Source organism: Scyliorhinus torazame, chromosome 15, assembly GCF_047496885.1.
Source record: "Scyliorhinus torazame isolate Kashiwa2021f chromosome 15, sScyTor2.1, whole genome shotgun sequence".
In the NCBI taxonomy this organism is placed as follows: domain Eukaryota; kingdom Metazoa; phylum Chordata; class Chondrichthyes; order Carcharhiniformes; family Scyliorhinidae; genus Scyliorhinus; species Scyliorhinus torazame.
In genome coordinates this window covers 134526952-134550809 of record NC_092721.1, presented here as the reverse complement: position 1 = coordinate 134550809, position 23858 = coordinate 134526952, and the positions used below count along the sequence as shown (strand labels likewise).

The 23858-nt window shown below is 41.0% G+C and overlaps 1 protein-coding gene across 3 annotated transcripts in view; it reads right to left on the bottom strand.

The window, feature by feature from the left end:
- LOC140391834 (cullin-5) overlaps window positions 1–23858 on the bottom strand; it is a 119698-nt gene that overhangs the window by 43708 nt on the left and 52132 nt on the right. For all 3 annotated transcript variants that reach the window (XM_072476777.1, XM_072476778.1, XM_072476779.1), the window contains 8 exons: window positions 18274–18404; window positions 16272–16379; window positions 15884–15948; window positions 7924–8056; window positions 5852–5983; window positions 3291–3414; window positions 2837–3012; window positions 1642–1803 (listed from right to left, as the gene is read on the bottom strand). In XM_072476777.1, the coding sequence (XP_072332878.1) occupies window positions 1642–1803; window positions 2837–3012; window positions 3291–3414; window positions 5852–5983; window positions 7924–8056; window positions 15884–15948; window positions 16272–16379; window positions 18274–18404 (1031 nt within the window). The remainder of the gene's footprint in view (window positions 1–1641; window positions 1804–2836; window positions 3013–3290; window positions 3415–5851; window positions 5984–7923; window positions 8057–15883; window positions 15949–16271; window positions 16380–18273; window positions 18405–23858) is intronic.

Sequence of the window (23858 nt, the reverse complement as noted above, 5' to 3'; positions counted from 1 at the left end):
TTCAGAAGCACAGGGCTACTGAGCAGCAGCAGACAGAGACAGCTCAGCATAGGCAGTTTACCTTCGCTTCACTGGTCATACCTCTTGACTGTATTATGTCTAGTTAAGCTCTGGAAACAGAACGAACCCATTGAATAAAGTATTTGTGTTAACTGGAAGTCTACAATCTTTATTCAGACTTAGAGAATAACATAATTAGATAAATAAGTATATATGATTAACTACACCTGCACACTAAGCTATATCTCTAATACTCTGTTCACTAGTCACTCCTGATACGAAGAGGCGGGAACGCTCTCTGAGTTACCTTATATACATATATCTGGTGCAGCCATCTAGTGGTTATCTAGCACTTGCTTATAGATGTTACCCTTCACATATCTTCAGATATACAGACCACTACAACCCGAACCTCAAATTTTAAGTTTAGCCAGCCTTTCGAATGCCTCTTAATTTTTAGCCAATCCAGTATGACAACTACCTCCACTTTCACTAATATTTGCTCATTTAGTACCTCAGCCATGCCTCCTGCCTCCATGCTCAGATCACCTTCTTGGTCCCGAACTGGCTTCTCTTATTCACTATTTATATGCTTTAGAAGCATATAAATTCCCTTTTATGTCAACTGCCAGTCACAGAATCCCTACAGTGCAGAAGGAGACCATTCTGTCCTTCGAGTCTGCACTGACCCTCTAAAAGCGCACTACACCCAAGCCCACTCCCATGTCCTATCCTAAAAATCAACTTAGCCTCACATCTTTGGACACCAAGGGGCAATTTTGTATGGCCAATCTACCTAACCTGTATATCTTTAGATGTGGGAGGAAACTGGAGCACACGGAGGAAACTGGAGCACACGGAAGAAACCCATACACATGGAGAAAACGTGCAAACTTCCAAGAATCACCCAAGGCTGGAATTGAACCTAGGTTCCTGGCACTGTAAGGGAGCAGTGCTAACCACTGTGCTACTGTGCCACCCCGTCTCTTCTCAAACTCTTTTTTTTTTCCACTTCCTCTGAAATTTCTATATTCAACACAGTTCTCACTTTTATTATCCACTTGACATGTCATATGCATCCTTTTGCTGCTTCCTCTTACTCCCTTATCTCTTTCATCATTTAAGGAGTTTTATGGCCCTATGTTTTCCCTCTCGTGGGTGTGCACACCCTGACTTTACCAGAACTATCTCCTCTTTAAAGGAAGCCCTTTATTCCATCAGTTTGTGATCCCAAATGATTTGTGCTTGATCCATTCTCACCCCATTAAGGTTGACCCTCCCCCAAGTTCCAACTCTCCATTCCTTTGACCATGTCCTCTTCAGTACTGCACCCTCCTCTCTTCCCCACCTCTTCATTTTCTGATGGCTTTCATTTCAACTACCCGGGTTTCACTCTTCGGAATTTCCATCTTAAAACACGTACCACTATTCTCTTTCTTCAAAGCCCACTTCTAGGTCACCCTTTCATTAGCTTATTTTCTCAAAAGTAAAATGTTCTATTCTAAAAGAACCTACGTAAATGCAAGTTACTGTTATATCGAACTTCTACAGGCAAGTCACCTACCCACATCTTCAAATGTGAAAGTTTTCATTGATATTTGCAAATATAATTCAAAATAAATTAATTAAGGTACGACTTACCCATAATGTCCTCCTAAGTTCTGCATCTGGAAGTTCAGTTGCTAATTTTAGATTTTCAAAACTAATCTTTTCTCTTGGTCTTTGGTTCCAGGCAAACAGTACTGCTAACTGAAATGTAGTAACCTCCAAATCATACTGGCCAACCTCATTTTTGAAAGTTATCTGTTTGGAAGGGGAACATTTTCCCATTATTGTATATCGACAACAAAGACAACATTGTAGCTTTTTTTGTTTATTACCCACTGTATGACAAATAACGCAAATTGATAAATCAAATGAAACTGAAGTTTTTTTTAATAGAAAGACATTTTCAAGTGCTCTTTAGGGAGTCTCAGTTTGGTTTACAGCTGTCTTTCAAATATATTCAAATGTTTAACAGATCATTTACACAAGTGCATTGCACTCACCTTAATCCTGGCTGGCCTATTTCAACACTAATTATTTCCACTTCTGTGCCAGCAATTAAACCAATAGATCAAATTATTCACTAAGTATCAAATGATAGAGGCCCATTGGAATACCACTTGGGAGAGGTTTTTTTTGTTGCCATTTTCCCCCATAAGCTTGGGTGTAATTTCATCAATGCCAGGTGCCCTGCAGTACATTCTTCATGCTAGTCTAAACAGCAAATTCTGGCATGCTCTTGGGGCATCACAACTGAGCCTAATCCTGTCATCAAAGATTCACACCTGCACATTCCAGCAGGAGCCACTGAACAGTAATTTAACATTCCAACTCTACCATTAGATCAAAATGCAAAACAGACATATACAATTTATAAATCTACAATACAAACACAATTCATCTCACTTTGATGGAGCTCATTAGGAGTCTTTAACATGCTTTAAAAAATCATTACATTGCAGTCAAATATATCCAAATTTCTGTTTACATACATTTTCACCAGAAAATATATTTTGCTACGTGACTTAAAACCTGTGTAAGTATTGCAGTAATTAAAAATAAGATGCATTAGAATCTAACTAAATGAAAACTAATTTTTTTTAAACTGTTCATAAACTTCCTTTCTTGTTTAATTTATTCCCAGAACACAAAGTAAAACCACTTGCTGGCTGACTTCCTTTTTTTAAATATAAACATGGAGGATAAGTTGAGCAACAAACCCAGTCAAAAGCTGTCTGAAATAGACTCAAAGTTTCACGTTAAATATCAAGACCAAAAATGGTCCACTTACAATTCCATTAGACATGAGATGATGCCAATGCAACTTTCTACCACTGTGGTTTTTTTTGTAGAATTCCTCCACCTCAGGGATAAGATCTTCTAGTTCAGTTGGTAGAGAAACAAATACTTTCTCGGAACTTCGTGACCAGGCACCAGCATTTAAAATTTTGATATTCACAGAGTCCGCTAAATTGTATTAAGTTATAAGAAAATTAGTTGGATAGCATTTCTACCAAGATGTTTTTCTAATAAATAAAACTCTATTATAATACAAGAACAACATTCTTTTTTCTAGGAACAACATTTTTGAGTTTTAAACTTAATCTACATAGGCATAACTGCAATCTTTAAACATGTTAAGCATTCAAATAATACAGCATTTTATTTTTGTTCTCCTTTTAAATCAGTAATCATTATGATAGTATTCAAAAGAACATTTTCTCCCAGATAAAAATAAAATATACCTGGTAAGGCCAACTTATTGTTTTTGTGCATTTCTTTGAAAACCTGGTTCAGGTCTTCAGATACTTTAATATCCTGGAACATTCTGGCCAACTTGTTCACGTAGTCAGCAGGCATGCCTACTTCCTAAAAAGACAATTTTTTAAAAATAGTTCTATTTTATAAAAATATACAACACTAATAGCATGAAAAATAGCTATGTACATTTTGCTAATCAAAATAAATGTGCCAACTTAAGTCAATATTAAAATATGTAAATCTGAAAGTATGACCCAATATATAAAACACAACCACAATTCTGGAGATTTTCTGGTGGGTCCAAAAGACATTTTAGTCAAAGATTTATCGTAATGTCAAAGAGGCGAGAAGGAAATTTAACACTTCAGGGAAGATGAGCACTAATAACAGATGCAATTTGTACACAGTACACAAATACAGATTCTTACAAAAATGTGCAATGATTTGTTCCCAAAATCTTATGATTTAGAAATGAATGAGCTACGATTAGTTCTGTATTGGTATCAGTATTGTGCCAGTAGGTTTGAATTCAGCATTGCTGCAATGGATACAAAATTTAAAATAAATGTGCTCTAAATAAAGCAAAAACTCAATCTAATAACTTTTTTTGACAGTGCGTAAGAATTATTCAGAAAAGACCTGGCCCATCCCAACTGTCTGAAGAAAAATGGTAAGGGGCTGGTCACAAGTAAGCTGCCAAACCTTGACTCAGAATTAAACAGGGCATAGGAATATGTATACATAAAAACAGGAGTGGAAATCAAAAAGGAGGAATAATACTTAATCTGATTCAAGTCCTAATCCTAATCCTGCCTAATTGGCAACATTTTCAATTCAGCAGCCAGGCAAAGTATTTAATGGTATCTGGAGAGGGGAGACAAATCTCTTGCCCTTTACCCTCAAACAAGGAGCACTGCTATTATCTGAGCTGTGAAGAAGCCCACACATGATCATTTATTTCCCACATTACTAACTGAACCTAGCACAGCATAGGTCCTTTGAGGAAGTTGGTTGCAGTGGTTGGAGATCAATCATCTTAGTTCCAGGACATCACTGCAGGGGTTCCTCAGAGTAGTGCCCTAGGCCCAACCATCTTCAGCTGCCTCACCAATGACCTTCCTTCATAAGGTTAAAAGTGGGGATGTTCGCTGATGATCACACAATGTTCAAAACCTTTCATGACTTCTCAGATACTGAAGCAGTCCATGTCCAAATGCAGCAAGACCTGGGCAATCTCCAGGCTTGGGCTGACAAGTAGCAAGTAACATTCGACTCACAAGTGGAAGGCAATGACCATTTCCAACAAGAGAGAATCTAACTGTCGCTCCTTGATATGCAATTGGCATTACCATTGCTGAATCTCCCACTATCAACACCTTGGGGTTACCATTACCAGAATCAGAACTAGACTAGCCATATAAGTATTGTGGCTACAAGGGCAGGTCAGAGGCTGGGAATCCTGTGGAGAGTATTTCATAGAATCTACAATGCAGAAGGAGGCCATTCGGTCCATCGAGTCTGTACCGGCTCCTGGAAAGAGCACTTAAGCCCACACTCCACCCTATCCCCGAAAACCAGTAAATCCTCCTAATCTAAGGGCAAGTTATCATGGCCAATTCACCTAACCTGCACATCTTTGGACTGTGGGAGGAAACCGGAACACCCGGAGGAAACCCACGCAGACATGGGGCGAATGTTCAAACTCTACACAGTGACCCAAGCCGGGAATCGAACCTGGGACCCTGGAGCTGTGAAGCAACTGTGCTAACCATTGTGCTACCGTGCTGCCCCCTAATTTCACCACCTAGTTCCGCAAAGACTGCCACCTCCACAAGGCACAAGTCAGGGGTGTGATGGAATACTCTCCACTTGTCTGGAAGAGTGTGGCTCCAACAACACTAAAGAAGCCGGACACCATCCAGGGCAAAGTAGGTCACTTAATTGGTGCTGTTTCACTAATATTCACTCCCTCCACTACCAACAATCAATGGCAATGGTGTACACCATCTACAAGATGCACTGCAGGAATGCACCAAGACTCCTTAGGCAGCACCTTCCAAACCCATGACAACGATCTTCCAGTAGGACAAGGGCAGCAAGATAACTAGGAACACTGCCACCTGGAGGATTCCCTCCAAGCCACTCATCATTCTGACTTGGAAAAAATCACCGTTCCTTCACTATCATAGAAATCCTACAGTGCAGAAGGAGGTCATTTGGCCCATTAAGTTTTCTCTGACCTTCTAATAGAGCACCCTACCTAGGCCCACCCTCCACAACCCCAAAACCTCAGCTAACCTTTGCACACTATCGCTGGGTTAAAATCCTGGAACTCTCTCCCTAAAAACACTTTGTGTGTATCTGCACCTCGGGTACTGCAGTGATTCAAGGCGGCAGCTCATCATCACCTTCTCAAGGGCGACTAGGGATGGGCAATAAATGTTGACCTAGCCAGCAAATTCCACATCCCATGAATGAATAAAAATAATCTTTTGCATTAGAGGGAAGGGAAAGCATTAGAAAATATATTTTAACATTTACTTACTCTAAGCCATTCCACCATATTTTCTTCTATCTCGCTGTCGGCCGATATGTCCAGGATTAAACGCCTCGTCAGATGAGCTTTATGATACCGCATAAAGACATCTTTGTTTTGCACATACTTCAGTACAAGTAGCTGTTAAAAATAATGCATGAGATTTCAAACATTTTTGAAGACTACTGCTTCTTTCCTGGTCATTTTTTCCTTCTCCTACATGGAAATACGGTGACTTGAACATTGCTCCTGATCATGGAGCAGAGCGGGAACCAAATCTATGTTTGGGGGATCAGAGAATTCCACTCCTACCGATAGTATTAAAAGTCAACTTATTCAAGACTGATGTTGAAGAAACCATCTGTGCCTAAACATAGTTTACAAATAGACTTGGGTATCTCAGCGTAAAAATAACTAATGAATATGCCAGTGGAAATCATATGAAAAGTAATCAATACTGTTAATTTGTTACTGCAAAACAACAGGATGCTGAAGCAAAACAACAGTATGCTGAAATAATTCCCAAACACCTTTCATGTGTTTATTTTCAATTCATCAACAGTGCATTTCCTTCCTAACAGCACTGTGGGTGTACCTACACCACACAAACTGCAGCGGTTCAAGGTGGTGGCTCACTACCATTTTCTCAAGGGCAATTAGGGACAGGCGACAAATGTTGGCCATGCCAGCAAACACCCACATCCTCTAAATGAACAAAACTCCACAGATGGAAAAACAGTTGTAAACATAAATAGTTGAAAACTGGTTTCCTCTGAAATTTAAAGAATTGTGCAGATACTGACTTGCATGTCCCCATGAAATCACACTCCATTTAAAAACATAAATCAAAACATCTAATGCACACTGGATCAATATTTGGAAGGGGAAAACATTTTTTGGTGAAAAGTGCAGGGAGTGGGACTAACAGGATAGCTCATTCAAAGAGCTGGCCAAGGCAGAATGGCCTCATTCTATGCTGCACAACTATGATTAGAGTTACTCTAACTGGGCCAACAACATGCTTGCTTCCAACAACATGAATCCACAGGGCCATGGACTCAGACTGGTATGTACAAGATTGCATGAAATAGCTAACAAAACAGATGTTTTTCCTGTTTCACTTGTTTTCACTTTGATTTAAATAGGAGTTTTAAACAGATATAAAATCTTTATTAAAATCCAAATGAAATGTGCTCTTCAAAAAGAACGAAGCATTTTGACATTCTATCTGAAAAATCAAGGTATAATGCAAAGGACATTTCTTGCAATCCTAGGTTAAAGTTCAGATTAGTGGCTGGATTCTTTGGTTGCCCAGCAGTATGTTTCACGCTGGTGCACCGTTCGCTGGCGGCGGGATTCTCTACTCCCACTGCTTGTCGATGGGATTTCCCATTGCAGCCACCCCACGCGCTGGGAAACCCACAGGCAGTGGTGTGCTGCCGGCAGGAAAAAGGAATTCCAATGGCTGGAGAATTCCGGTCTAGATTGCTTTTGTTCATAAAAATCAAGAATATAACCAATGTCTTTTGGGAAACTTAAATTATCCAAACCTCGCCAAAATATATTTTGACACTCAGCATTATCTTCAAAGAATTGGAGCATGAAAGGGGGTGGCATGCCTCACGGTGCCAAGGACTTGGGTTCGATCCCAGCCTCGGGTCACTGTCTGTGTGGAGTTTGCACATTCTCCCTGTGTCTGCATTGGTCTCACCCCCACAACCCAAAGATGTGGTTAGGTGAATTGGCCATGTTAAATTGCCCCTTAATTGGAAAAAAAGTATTGGGTGCTCTTCTAAAACAAAAGAATTAGCTTGAAAAAAACCAAGCACATTCCATTTTAGCAGTTCAATTTGTTTTGCTGTGGAATATAGGACAATTAAACTCTTAAAATTGGATCTAAATGGCTCATACTAAAACCAGGACTTAAATTGTCACCTTGATTCTGATGATTTGCAGTTTTCAGAGTAATTGTTTTTTTTTTGGGGGGGGGGGGTGATGGTGGGGGGGCAGGGGTGCAGAGAGAACACATTTGGACCACTGGATAGAGGTTCAATCCTATAGTGCATCAGAAATATACATACCACTTCTTTTAGCTTCGCTTCAATTTCTTCAGAAGTAAGTTTCTTACTAAGTGGTGTTTTTCTTAGCAACATGTCACAGTAATTTGCAAGTAGTTCTGGGCACTTCGATTCAGGTTGAGTTTTCAATCCAACTCTAAATTGAAAGATTAGTATGAAATCTTTAAAAAGTAATTCTCAAATAACATTCTTAATTCACTTTCAGAAACATTGCAACAAGATTAAGATTTTATTTTCGATTAAATAATGGCAGGATTATATTCTGTGATTATCAACTCACTGCACGTAATTTTAGAAAACAGCTGTTAACAGTTTGTCTATGTCGCCCCGGTCATGCACCATTTCATAGCTGAGGGTCGAGTTCCCTCTGCTGAACCAGTCATCAGGGCCACACAACCACAACCCATGCCACTTGTGTGTTTTATTATTACTCTTCTTAATAGAAAAATACTTGAACAAAAGCAACATATCGTGATGCTGGAAATGTGAAATAAAAACAACAAAATGCTGGAAATACTCAGCAGGCCTGGCAGCATCAGTGGGGAGAAATTAAATGAAAATCACTTATTGTCACAAGTAGGCTTCAAACAAAGTTACTGTGAAAAGCCCCTAGTCGCTACATTCCGGTGCCTGTTCGGAGAGGCTGGTACGGGAATTGAACCGTGCTGCTGGCCTGCCTTGGTCTGTTTTAAAAGCCAGCGATTTAGCCCAGTGTGCTAAACCAGCCCCATGAAATGCCGATTCGGGGGAACCACAGATTTGAGCCAGGGATGTGGGATGGAAATTTTTGGAAATGGGAGGATAAGGGGATTAAGACACAAAGATTTATTTCTTGGGGTAGATTTGCAGGATTGAAGGAGCTGGGAGTGAAGTATGGGCTTGAGCAGGGGGAAATGTTTAGATATATGCAGGGTTCGAGATTTTGCCAGGAAGGAGATATAGAGCTTTCCGGTGGAGCCGGCCTCCACATTGCTGGAGGAGGTGCTGACGACAGGCAGACTGGAGAAGGGGGTAGTGCCGGCGGTTTACGGGGCTATTTTGGAAGAGTTGGGAGAGGGTATGGAGGAGGGGTTCTGGTGTGAGGTGCTCCAGAGAGTGAAAGGCTCCACCTCATGCGCAAGGTTGGGGCTGATACAGCTGAAGGTGTATTATGGAGCACACCTCACAAGGGAGAGGATGAGCCGGCTATTTGAGGGGGTAGATGATGTGTGTGATATGATTTGGTCCTGTCCAAAGCTGGAGCATTACTGGAAGGAGGTTTTTAGGGTAATCTCGTAGTACACATGAAACTGGACCCGGGCCTTCAGGTGGCCATATTTGGGGTGTCGGACCAGCCGGGTTGGAAACGGGAGCGGAGGCAGATGATGTAGCCTTCACCTCATTGATCGCCTGAAGGTGGATCCTGTTGGGATGGAGAGCAACCTCTCCATCCTGTGCCCTGGCGTGGCAGGATGACCTGTTGGAAATCCTGACTCTTGAGAAGGTTAAGTTTCAACTGAGGGGAAGGTTGGAGGGGTTCTACAATTCATGGACGTTATTCATTATGCACTTTCAAGAATAGGAAACATCGAACATTAGTTTGGGGGGGGGGAAATAGTATGTGTTAATGGTGACTATGGGTGATATTTGTTTATGTTAACATGCGGGCAGTTGTTTGGGGATTGGTGGGAGGATAGGATTGTGTTCTTGATATGGGGATTGACATTATATTCGTTACTGCTTATTATTTATTGTTGGTGGATGTAAATTTGGGAGAAAAATGTGAAAAAGGAGAATAAAAATATTTTTTTTAAAAAGGAGGATGTTGGAGAAAGTAAGTCCCAGTGCAGAGTGGTTGAACAGTGCTTTGACTGTGGAGACCTACTGCAAATAAAATACTGCAAAATTTATGTTAGCAAATACAGGAGGTAATGCACTATAATCACAGAGGATGGCCAGGCAGTTTTGGTGCAGTGAGGAGGGCAAAGGCCAAACTGATGGATTCCAAAAAAGGAATTGAAGAGAGAGGCACAGAACACAATGATTGTAAAATGGGCAAAGACCTTAGAGGGGAAAGGACAATTAGAGATGGGTTCTCAGATAGAGATGGGTCAGCAGTTCGAGGGGGTAGGTGGGTCAAGTGTGTATCATCTTCAAAAAATGACATAGAAAGGAATAGCGAGAGTACCTAAGCAAAACAGAGCCAGAGACAATATTAGCCAGCATGGTGGCCAGGAAGGGTAATTAAGCAGTCACAGATGAGGGAGCAAGAGGTGGGTCTCTTAGAAGACAAGCTCCAGTGAGAATAGAAAATGATTACACTTCTAAAAACAATGTAGTTAATCTACTTCACTTTCATTGTAAATTATCCTGCACCTTTAACTCAGCCAAAGGAGCCCAGAGGAGGAGTTTGGCTGAATGCTAGTGATCTTGCAGCTGGCCAAGAGACGGTAGAGATTATCAAATATGGCTTTGATTGTTTCTCTCCCCTCACCCATAGCCCACTAGTCTTTCTTCGATGAACTAAGCAGATTGCAGTTTAAATCAATGCAGAAATATTGCTCCATAGCTCCAAGCACAATTACTAAAATATTTAGTATCACTTGCTTGCAATTCATCCTTTACTGCAGAGTACATTAAGAAGTCTAGATTTTGCAATAGGCCTCCACAGTCAAAGCACTGTTCAGTGTAGCACAAATCCTGAAGACAAAGTTCTCAGATTAGACTCCTTGGCCATCTGGAGTAATAAAAATTGGCTACGGTCACTGGATAGGGTGGAATTCCCCCTTTTAATTATCCAGTGACTCCTGCAGAAAAGTGTAACTGCCACAATCAGTCTTGGCTAGATAACCTCTGCGGTCGAGTACTCTGGTTTCATTTATATATATCGTGGAGTGCTAGCTGTAGTGTGTGAGACTCTGGAGTTGAGGTAAGTATGGTGGTTTAGGGAAGTGGGGGAGGGAGATATTGCTGTGTTTTGTTTTCATTACTATGCCCACAGGTCAGTGAGGGCAAGAGCAGACCAAGGCCGGAGAGCTTGGAGAAAAGTTGCAACAGTCCTACTACATAGAGTGAACACGCCCATGTAACGTCACAGGTAGGTGTTTGGTAGGAGAGCATTTCTCTCTTCTACCTTTTCAGGCTTGTATTGAGATTTAAAGTTAGGTAGAAAAATGTTAGTGTGAAAACTAAATATCAGTAGTAAAATTAAAAACAAATTATAAATCTAATTAAATTAAATAGGGATCCAGGTCCAGGCAATATGTTGTAGCTGCAGCATGCGGAAGTTAGTGGAACCCATTCTGGTTCATAACGACCACATCTGTAGCAAATGTTGTTTGAGGAACTTCGGCTCAGAGTTAATGAGCTGGACTCGTAGCTTCACACATTGCAACACATCAGGAAGAGGGAGTTACTTGGACGCTGTGTTTCAGAAGGCAGACACACCCCTTAGATTAACGACCTTGAATTCGATCAGGGCCAGAAGGGTGTGACTACGAGTGAGGCAGGTAGAGGGGTGCAAGAGGTAGCACTGCTGGAGCCTCAGCCCTTGCCCTTGTCCAAAGGTTTGAGATTCTTGCTCCGTGTGTGGATGAGAGGAGGGACTGTAGGGAGGATGTGTAAACTGATCATAGCATCATGGTACCATTCAACTGGGGATGAAAAGAGAAATGCAGTCATAGTCAGGAATAGATACAGTTCTCTGTAGCCAGGATCAAGACTCCCGAAGGTTGCGTTGTGGGCCAGGTGCCAGGGTTCAGGACATCTGCTCTGGGCTGGAGATGAACTTGCAATGAGAGGGGGAGGATCCCACAGTCGGGATCCATGTAGGTACCAACTGCATAAGTAGAATCAGGAAAGAGATTCTGTTTGAGAGTTTGAGGAGCTAGACATTAAATTAAACAACAGAACCTCCAAGGTTATAATCTCTGGATAACCTGGGCCACGTGCAAATTGGCATAGAGTACATAAAATGAGAGAGATTAATATGTGACTCAAAGACTGGTGTGGGGCACTGGCATCCGTACTGGGGAAAGTTGGGGCTGTACTGTTAGGGTGCAACATCAAACCCTATAACTAGGGAAGTAGCAAAAGGATATGACATTACATGGCAGCTATTTAGGTGATGATACCCAGGGTGTGACAGGAAGGGACAGAGTGTACCAACCATTTTACAAAAGCAACAAATAGTGAACAAACCAAAATGAATGGCTCTTTACTTAAGTGCACATAGCATTCAACACAAAATAAATGAATTAATGGCACAAATGGAGGTTAATGGATATGACCTTATAGATATTAGAGAGATGTGCTACAAGATCAAAACTGGAAACTAAATATTCCGGGGTATGTGACTTTTCTTATGGACGGGTAGGCTGGAAAGGAAGGTGGGGTAGCAAAGGATCTTGGGTCAGAAGATGTAGAATCCATATGGGTGGCAGTAAGAAATAACAAAGGAAGAAGACACTAGTGGGTATAGTCTACAGGCCCCAAACAATAGCTAGACTGCAGGACAGAGAATTAATCAGGGGATAATAAAGGCATGTAAAAAAGGCATTACTTTAATCATGGATGACTTTAATCTTCATGTTGATTGGGAAAATAAAATCAGCAGAGAGAGCCAAGAGAAAGAATTCATAAGAGTGCATTCGATACAGTTTCCTAGAACAATATGTTGTGAATCCAACCAGGAATCAGACTATTTTGGATTTGGTAATGAGGCAGGTTTAATAAACAATCTCAGAGTAAAATATCTCACAGGAAGCAGTGACCATAACATGGTAGAATTTAGCATTCAATATGAGAGTGAGAAACATGGGTCAGAAACAACTGAAAAAACATAACGTGGCAAAGATTAGCAGTAAGCCAGAGGATAGGGAATGTTTTAAAAACCAACAAAAGATGACCAAGAAAATAATCAAGAGGTAGAAGATAAAATACGAGGATAAACTAGCAAGTAATATAAAAACGGACAGCAAGAGTTTTTAAATATATAAAAAGGAATGGAGGCCCCAAAGTGACCATAGGATCCTTAGAGAATGAGATTGGGGAAATAATAACGGGGAGCCAGGAAATGGCAGAGGAGTTAAACAAATACTTTGCGGCAGTCTTCACGGTAGAAGACTCTAATAACTTCCAAAAATATTAAATAATCAAGGGGCAAAAGTGGGAGGAGGGGCAGGAGGGAGGAAATAAATACAATAGCAATCTCTAAGGAAAAAGTACTAGGGAAACTAATGGGGCCAAACATCGATATGTCCCCTGGATCAGATGGGTTGCATCCCAATTTATTGAATTAGTTACAGAGATAGTGGGTGCATTGGGAGTAACTTTCCAAGAATCCTTAAATTCTGGAAAAGTCCCAAAGGAATGAAAAACTACCAATGTAACACCTTTATTCAAAAAAGGAGAGAGCTAAAAGCAAGTAACTACACTTAGCTTAACTCCTGACATTGGTAAATGTTAAGAGTCCATTATAAAGAATATAAGAGCAAAGCATTTAGAAATAAATAATATAATGAAGCAGAGTCAACATGGCTTCATGAAGGGGAAATCTTGCCTGACAAATTCATTAGAATTCTTTGAGGTAATGAACAGGATAGATACAATATACTTGGATTTCAAAAAGGCATTCAATACGGTATCGCACAAAAGGCTTGTTAATAAGATAAGAGCCCATGGTGTTGAGGGTAGTTTATTAACATAGATAGGGGATTGGCTAACTGATAGGTGAGAGATAGTCGGGATAAGAGGGGCATTTTCAGTATAGCAAAATGTAACTTGTGGAGTGGCCACAGCAATCCGTGCTGGGGCCACAATTATTTATTTAACATAAATATTTAACGTATTTATTTACATCATATATTAATGACTTGGATGAGGGAAGTGAATGCACTATGGCCAAGTTTGCGATGGCACAAAAATAGTTGGGAAGGCAAGTGGTGAGGATGACACAAAGAGTCTACAGAAGGATATAGACAGGTAAGTGAGTTGGTAAAAACTTTTCAGATGGAATATAATGTAGGAAAATGTGAAATTATGCACTTTGGTAGGAAAAATAAAGGAGTTGAACATTATTTCAACGGAGAAAGACTGCAGAAAACGGCAACACAAAGGGATTTGGGGATCCTCATGCATAAATCACAAAAAGCTAGCATGTAAATTCAGCAGGCAATTGGGATGGCAAATGGAATGTTGACCTTTAGTTCAAATGGAATGGAGTATAAAAATAGGGAAGTCTTGCTAAAACTATACAAGACACTAGTTAGACCACAACTGGAATAACTTAACAGTTTTGACCCACCTATCTAAGGAAAGAGATATTGGCATTGGAGGCAGTCCAGAGAAGGTTCATTAGGTTGATCCCGGTATGGATGGATTTTCTTATGAGAAGAGATTATGTAGGTTGGGCATGTACTCGTTGCAGTTTAGATGAATGAGAGATGACCTTATTGAGCCATAGGATTCTCAGGGGGCTTGACAGGGAAGATGCTGAAAGAATGTTTCATCTTGCAGGAGAGTCTAGGACCAGAGGGCATAATCTCAAAGTAAGGGGTCACCCATTTAACACAGAGATGAGGAGGAATTTCATCTGATGGTAGTGAACTTGTGGAATTCCTCATCATAGAGAACTGTAGAGGCTGGGTCGTTAAGTATGTTCAAGGCGGAGATAGACAGATTTTTAGTCAGTAAAGGAATCAAGGGATAATGCAGAAAAGTGGATTTGAGGATTATATCAGAACAGCCATGATCTCATTGAATGGCGGAGCTGACGTGATAGGCCGAATGAATTGCTTCTGCTCCTATGTCTTACGGTCCAGCCAGTTGTAGCCAGACAACCACCTGTAACTATTTATCTTCCCACTCCTACACCACTACCTCTGCAGTCTCCTTGCCCCATCACCTCCAATTTCTCATTTACATTCAGCCCCTCAGTGACATCATCCAAAAACACATCAGGCTCCACGCCCAGTCTGATGACACCCAGATCTACCTCACCGCCACCTCATTTTCCCCCCTCCAGTGCCTGATTTGTCACATTGCTTGCCAGGCATCAGTACTAGATTAATAATCATAATCTTTATTATTGTCACAAGTAGGCTTCCATTAAAATTGCAATGAAGTTACTGAGAAAATCCCCTAGTCGCCACACTCCATCCAGCGCCTGGTCGGGTATACAGAGGAAAAATTCAGAATGTCCAATTCACCTAACAAGCACGTCTTTCAGGACTTGTGGTAGGAAACCGGAGCACCTGGAGGAATCCCACGCAGACATGGGGAGAATGTGCAGACTCTGCACAGACAGTGACCCAAGAAGGAATCGAACCTGGGACCCTGGCGCTGTGAAGCAACAGTGCTAGCCACTGTGCTACCGTGTATTTCCTTCTCCAGCTTTACATTCTTCCAAGATCTCTGCATCCCTTCCATTTTGGCCTTTTCAACATTCTCAATTTTGAAATATCTTCACCTTTGGGCAGTCAGGCCTGAGCACCCAAGCTCCAGAATTCCTTTCCTAAATCTTTCTATCACTCTATTTCTGTCTCCTCCTTTAGAACAACACTTAAAACCGACCACAATGGCCACCCAAACCTTTGGTCACTTGTCCCAATATCTTGTGTTTCAGTGTTAGATTTTGTTTGATAACAGTCCCGTGAAGCACCTTGGGATATTTACAAAGTTAAAGCCACTGCAAGGAGTTATTGCCAGAGTTCACTTATGAAGTATGGTCACATGGGTTGGATACTGTGGTGGTTCTGATGCTCATGAAATTTTACCCTAAAAGCTATTACCTTTAGGACATGATAGATGAAGGAAAACACTGGAAGAGCCAAACACTGTGGGCTTATTGGTTGAAGCGGAGTGACTTCAAATTGAACAAAGATATTTTCCAATTTTTTTCCACTGTTCTACCGATAAAATATTTTTAACAATCTTTGTAATTTATAAAATTCTTCGTTAGCAATAACATTCTAAAAAATCTCACCCTTTTTGCTTCAATGGCAGTTCGAGTTTAAATATGGTAGCATCATTCACAACTGCTTTATATGCCTGTTTGGAAGACATTTTTTTCAATGAGAAATTAAGAAACCAAATACAGTAAATTTTCAATAGTTTTGATACAGTACACTAATAAATGCAATACAGATTTTAAAAAACAAGCTGTTTTAAATGTTATGCAGGTTCAACCATATCAGCCATGTTTGAACTATCCAACTTCATTGGAGTAAAATCCAAAGGTGTAAATGAGGGTCTTTCACTTTGCAACAAGAATGCAATTACCTTTATTTTAAAAATTGTTACCAATGTTTGAAAGTATTCTAACATGGAACTTTTCCTAATCCTCATCAACATTAAAGCAAAAATCCACTTACTTTATCTCTAGCAGTAAGAAAGCGAGGGTCATCCTGAAATGCTTCTTTTACTAATTTACTAAATCGATTAAACAATGTAAGCAATTGTTCTACATATTTTTCAGAATCCTGCAACGAAGAAATAAAATTATTTGCAATGTCAAAAAGTATGTAAATGAATACAAGCATTGTGGCGACATGGTGGCACACTGGTTAGCACTACTGCCTCTCAGTGCCAGGGACACTGGTTTAATTCCGGCCTTGGGTGACTGTGTCGGGTTTGCACGTTCTCCCGTGTTTGCGTGGGTTTCCTCCGGGTGCTCCGGTTTCCTCCCACAATTCAAAGATGTGCAAGTTAGGTGGATTGGCCATGATAAAATTGTCCCTTAGTGTCCAAAAGGTTAGATGGGGTTACAGGGAGAGGCAGGGGAGTGGGCCTAGGTTAGGGTGCTCTTTCACAGGGTTGGGGAAGATTCGATGGGCCAAATGGCCTCCTTCTGTACTGCAGGAATTCCATGATTCTATTTTAACACTAGCATACTATGTTGTAGACCCATCCAGTTGATAAATTGTCAATCTTAATAAGAGTATCTGCAACACCAAGTTTTGTTCAGTTAAGAATCTCCATTCTTTATTGACCAGATGAATACAGAGGTCAGAAGGTAAGCAGACATCCAAATAAGGCAGGTATACAACCTCAAAGGAACATGAAAGGAACAAAATCTAAAGTGCAACTTAATTGCTAATTTCACTTGCGATGTATGTAACTGAAATTTAACTGTCACATGGTCTTTCAAGAGTTAAATTTGTATAGTCATATAAAATTGAATTATGGATATTTTCAATCCTCGTGGTTTTGCAATTTATCAATGGTGAAATTTTGCTTTGTCGGAGTGGTGTAATATTAATGTTTTTTGCCCTTCTGAAGTGGTCTTGCACAAAGCATTGTCTAACGTTTAAAATCACAAAATGGAAAGACTACGATGCAATCTAACCAACTCTTTGAACTGTCACTCAAACACTGAGTATCTTTAACCTCACTTATATGAACATGCTCGTGGCTGATACTTAATGATTGTGGTTGAATAGGTTTCTCAATGTATACCACAAGTTCAGTAAGTGAAGGCTGCTGATTCAGTTTCCTATCCAGATCTTAGCTATGCTGAGTGCCTGATGGACAAGATACAATGGCATGTTCAGCAAATCCAGAGAAGACCAAAAACAACAAGCAGCAAGTCGCCTCAGGCTACTCTTCTTCACCTTCCAGTGGTCATCACGTTATTACAAGTGGGCTGAGAATAAGTTTACTTGCCAGGAACTAATACAGTGCATGGGAAAATCAAAGAACTTAAAGAACTTAAAATTTCATGTAAATTAGTTTCTTCCAAAACACAGATCTGAGTGCAAATTGTCTTTAATTCTTGACTGGTTTGCAAATTTCTTTAAAAATCTGTATATTTTTAAAATAGGATTAACTGATGTGCAGGTTAGGTGGATTGGCCATGCTAAATTGCCAATTGGTGTCCAAAGATGTGGTTAGGTGTACAAACCATGATCAATGTGCGCGAGGTTACGGGGATAGGACGGGTGAGTGGACCTAGGTAGAGTGCTCCTTCAGAGAATCAGTGCAGACTCGATGAGCTGAATTGCCGGTATCTGGCTCTATGGATTCTAACTAAAGCGACATGCTTTTAATCTTTTGTTCTTGACTAAAGTAGCAGCAATAAACGGAAAAGAAAACAGTAAGATAAATTTGGAAATATCAAAGTGCTGTTCTTCAGACACTTTTTAGGGGAGGCAAAGAGAAAATAATCCTTCAAAGTTTAAAAATTGCTGAATAATGGTCGAGTAACAAGTCAATAAACTGTGACTCAATTCCTCTTATCCTCCCAAAGAACAAAGAATTATCAATATCAAGAACAGATTTTTAAAATTTCAACTCCATTTTCATCATTTACTTTTTAAGTAACTAATGTTCATTGCGACATCATTCTCCACTTTAGCTCTATATTTAAATACTTACAGTAGTGATGGTTTCTGCAGCGGCCACCATATCTGCTAATCCAGCACTAATAATGTGCTCCTCCAAATCTTTTAACATTGGCTCAATCCCATTTGGAACTTTATCCATCAGTGTAAACATCAAGTGTAGTTCTGCATAAGTTAATAAATACATTAATGCAATGTACAATCGAGTGCAACATCCATCACCATTCTATTTGGCCCTGTAAAACTAACTCTTACACTATTCATCTCTCCGGTCTTCCACCTTACAGAATCCCTACAGTGAAGGAGGCCATTTGACCCATCGTGACTGCACCAACCCTATGAAACAGCACTCTACCGAGGTCAACTCCCCCCGCAACCTACCCTGCACATTCCTGGACACTAAGGGGCAATTTAGGATTGGCCAATCCACCTAACCTGCACATCTTTGGACTGTGGGAGGAAACTGGAGGACCCAGAGGAAATCCAGGCAGACACTGGGAGAATGTGCAAACTCCACACAGTCGCCCGAGGTCAGAATCGAACCTGGATCCCTGGAATCTGAGACAGCAGTGCTAACCACTGCACCACTTTACCGTCCCAATATATATCCTTATCCCACTCAACCCTTTCTCAAAATCTATGGCATTTCTAACTTTTCCTAGATCTTATGAAAGGTCATCAACCTGAAACGTTAACTCTGTTCTCTCTCCACAGATGTGGCCTGACCTGCTGAGTATTTCCAGCATTTTGTGTTCTTGTTTCAGAGCATATTGTGTTTTTCAATACCAGACGTTAAGTTGGATAGGTATAGTAACGTTTTAAAAAACCTTCAGTATTTCATGTGGTTGATAAAATTTGTTCTTTTTCTTGAAACCGTGAATTCTAAATCAATAAAAATTAATAAACTTTTATGCATGGCAGAAGTCAATGAAGCTCAGAATATAGACCAATAAAGTTTATTTTTAAACTTTGGTTTATGTGCAGAGTGAGAAATCTTAATGATTACTACATTTTTAGCAACTAGATTCATTTGGTTTTTAAAGAGGTTGCCAAATTTAAAAACTAAAAACTCAATGGTCTTGTGTAATTGATAAATCATCCATCTAACAAGTTGTCATGCAATTCAATGAAATATTTAAACTAAAAGGACAAACTGGTCAAGATCAAAAACTTTGCTATACAATAACTTCATGTAAATAGGGTTAACTGAATCGGAGCTGCATTAATTGTAGCTTATTTAGAATCAGAATGACAGTCATGATCCAAATTTGGCACAAAATGAATTCAACTGGACATTACCTTTACAAAGATCACTCCCACATTGTGCTGCAGTGCACACAGGTGGTAAGTTACATCTTGAAGGACGGATATTTCCAAGTAAAGGAATTGCAATTTTTCTACATTTGTGGCATTTGGACACTACTGGATATGGAAGTTATAACTGATTGGGCAGCACGGTGGCGCAAGTGGTTAGCATGGCTGCCTCACGGCGCTGAGGTCCCAGGTTCGATCCAGGCTCTGGGTCACTGTCAGTGTGGAGTTTGCACATTCTCTCCGTGTTTGTGTGTGTTTCGCCCCCACAACCCAAAGATGTGCAGGGTAGGCGGATTGGCTACGTTAAATTGCCTCTTAATTGGAAAAATGAATTGGATACTCTAACTTTATATTTTAAAAAAATTAAATGAAATTTTAAAAAATAATAACTGATTCACTTTTGGCTTGGTCAGAATAGGAAAAAAAATGCTCAATTGTTTGGCAGTCTTAATTAGCAAAACAAAGATCGCTTTAAGAGATTTATATTTGTATTGGTAAACATTAGAAATAAGTAACAGGGGCAGCATGATGGCAGTGTTTAGAACTTTTGTCTCAGCGCTGAGAACCCGGGTTCGAACCCGGGTCACTGTCCATGTGGCGTTTGCACATTCTCCCAGTGTCTGCGTGGGTCGCACCCAAAAAGATGTGCAGGGTAGGTGGATTTGCAGCGCTAAATATTCCCTTAATTGGGTGAAAAAAAAGAATTAGGTACTTTCATTTGTTTTTAAAATTAGAAATAAGGAATAGTTTTAAGTGGGATTAATGTAATGCTTCTGTGCCTGGAAGGGTAAAACCTATAGTTAGATTCATGCTGGACAAAGGTGTTTGTATCTGTAGGGGCTGGTTTCAATTGCAACTGTGGTTCTATTCTACTTAGAGAGTTAGAGAGGGCTACGACATGAAGAATAAATAGTCGCAGCAGTTGTTGCTTTTAAGTCTTAGTTTCAATTGGATCTTTTGCAGTTGGAGACAGGACTCCTGGGAGTGAACCTCTCTCAACTTTGTCAGGAGAAGCTGGACAGGCCAAGGGAGCTGCAAAGATGCAAGTTTCCTAAGGAATAATTTACAGTCCAGATAACCAGGCAATTGGGACAGAAATAATGTTTAAGATGACTGAAGTTAGAGAACAGAGACCAAGGTACTGTTCAGAAAAATTAAAGGAAAAGTAAGCAAACTGTTCTAAGTTAAAGGGACAATTGCACTAACCAGATTTAAACTGGGACAGCAGACTGGAGGTAAATGAAATGTTTGATGCCATTTCATTAGTGTCTGAGAATCGAGTTAAAGCAATTGTGAACAGTTTGTACAGCAGCCAAGGCAAATAAACCCAAAGGGGTTGGTGTAAAACCTGGATTGGATTCGATGTTAAAAGTGGAGCAGAAGCTTTGGTTAAAAGTGTCATTTGGAAAACCTGGACTGGATTTCGGAATGCAAACAGCTAAGGAAAAGCATTATTGAGAGAAGATTTTAAAGCTTGTTTTTGGGGGAGTGGCATTTTGAAACACATGCGACATTCATCTGGGGGGATTTGGATGAGACATCCATAGACATTCACTTGGGGTTCAGCCATTTTGTGTGCTTAAAATGGATTGTGTGTTTATGACACCATTGCAGCTTTAAGATGTACTTTGCAATCGGTATTGATCTTAAAATCTGTGTATTTGTTAAACTAAGAGCCGGGTAAAGGAGTATTGTTTACTAAATGTTTTTTTCTTGTTGTCAGAACTAATTAGCAGCCCTGTGGCTCTGTTCCTCCATGTTATATAAAAAGTAAAAGCTACTGTCTTTGGAGCCAGGGTTCCATTCTGGGACCTTCTGTCCAATTATAACACCAACTGGGATCATAACATAATGAAAACTCTTTGTTCTAATTAAGCTTCTGATTTTGAAAGCTTTGAATTTCCAGAACGTATTATAACATTTAATTCTGATTTATAAAAATAATTACATTTTAGCAGCTTGTGGATTAAATTCTCCTGGAGAACCCGGGCTCAAAAATGGAAGAATAAAGGTTAGCAAGCTCCGATCTAAAAAGCTGACTGGTTAGCAAATTTGAAAAGCAAGCTAAAACACAGCCAATGCAAATACAAAATGCAAACTAGGCACAACCAAATTGTTCATCTTAGAATTATAGAATCATGGAGACTTCGGGTATAGGAGGTTGCACGCAATGTGGATACAGCTAGAGCCCTTGGTTTTTGGTCCTTTTCACCCGGTTCCTGAGGATAATTGGTGGACATACTCATCCTATTTGAGAACCTTTTGTGAGAGGATGTAAAGCGCAAGAAAGAATATTGGAAAGAATATTGGGAAGAAAGATGTGAGGGGTAGCTCTTCCGAAGAGTTGAACATAGTACGGAGTCCAGCAGGATCAAAGACGGCGGAGGCAAGCTCGCGGGTGGGACCTCAACTATTACGATGGATAAGCTGACGGAAGCAATGGCTGTCGAATTTGAAAGGCAATTTGGCAAGCATTGAGAGGCAAAGGAGGAGATGTCAGCGGAAGGAGCATTGGTCCCGATAAAGGAGGCACTGGAGAAGACCTCAGAGACAGTGCAAGAGCATGGTGAGGTGCTAAAGGGGGTGGAAGAAGCACTGTTGCGACAGTGACCAGCTGGCCTCGCTGGAGACCGAGCTATGGAGGGTAGAGGAAAGGAACAAGGGCCTGAGAGCTAAGGAAGCAGAACCTCAGGATTGTGGGGTTGCCTGATGGGTGGAGGGTCCGAGGCCGACTGAATTCTTTGAGTCGATGTTTAGGAAGTTTATGGGGGAGGGGGGGATCAGGTTCCTCCCCCATTGAGCTGGATCTGGCCCATCGATCATTCCAGGCGAATGAGCCACCATGAGAAGCAATAGTCTGTTTTCACAGCTATCGGACGAAGGAGAGGATCCTGAAGTGAGCCAAGAAGAATCGGGAGGTGCGGTGGGAAGGCAGCAGTATTCACATATACAAGGATATTACGGCAGAATTGGCAAGGAGGCGTGCGGCCTTCAACAGGACAGAATTTTGGTGTGGTGTACCCAGTGAGGCTGAGAGTTACACATAATGCTAAGGACCATTTCTTCGAGATGGCGGGGGAAAGGGAGGCCTTTATTAAAGTTCAAGGACAGGGCAGCACGGTGGTGCAGTGGGTTAGCCCTGCAGCCTCACGGCGCCAAGGTCCCAGGTTCGATCCCGGCTCTGGGTCACTGTCCGTGTGGAGTTTGCACATTCTCCCTGTGTTTGCATGGGTTTCTCCCTCACAACCCAAAAGATGTGCAGGCTAGGTGGATTGGCCAAGCTAAATTGCCCCTTAATTGGAAAAAAATGAATTGGGTACTCTAAATTTGAGAGAAAAAAAAATTAAAGATCAAGGACAGAGACTGAACTGAGGGGGTTTGAATGGAGGTGTTGTTGTTATATTGTTTTAAAAAAATATATGTTTGTTTATTTCTCTTCTCCAATTTTGTTTCGTACAGAGTTTTGGTTAATTGAAATTGCTGTGTTTTCTTCAGGAGCCTTTTTTTCTTTTTTGAGTTTTCTCTTTTTGATGGGTGTTTTGGATTTGGAGGGAGTATTTGGCTGGGGGGAGGGGGAGAGTGTTGGGCATTTTCAAGGTTAAAGGGAGGGTTGGGGGAGTTTTGGCTTTTGTGTGGTCGTTTGGGTTTTGATCTCTTTGGTTGTTTACTTATGGGATGTCGGCTCTGGCGGTGGGGTCCCTTGCCAGCAGGCTGGGGCTGGCTAGTGAAAGAGAGGTGGGGGGGGGGGCTGCAGCTTGCTGAACCTGTTTAAGCAGGACCCGATGAGCCTAGGTGGTGTGAATGGTGGGGGATGGGGATGGAGGTGCTGGTTCGAGAGGCAGTGGTTGGGGATTTGTGGAATGGGGAGGGTTAGAATGTTGACGGTGGCTGGGGTTGCTCTTTATCCCATCTGGTGGGTGGGGCTGCTACCATCTTGGGTGGGATCTGGTTTTGGGACTATGAGAGATGGAGGGGACAATCCCTCACGGTGGAAATGGCTGAATTGAGGGGATGAGAGACCCACATTACATGGAATGTGTGGGACCCAGTGAATTGGAAGACTTTCTCGCAGAGTTTGGGGGCCGATATGGTGCTTTTGCAGGAGGCCCACTTGTGGGTAAGGGACCAGATTAGGCTCCACAAGGGTAGGGTAAACCAGGTGTTCCACTCGGGCTGTGACAGCACGGCCTGAGGGGTGGCGATACTAATTAATAAAATAATCCAGTTTCAGATGAGGTAGTGGACCAGGACAGTCGATATGTTATATGGGCAGCATGGTAGCACAGTGGTTATTTTGGATCATGC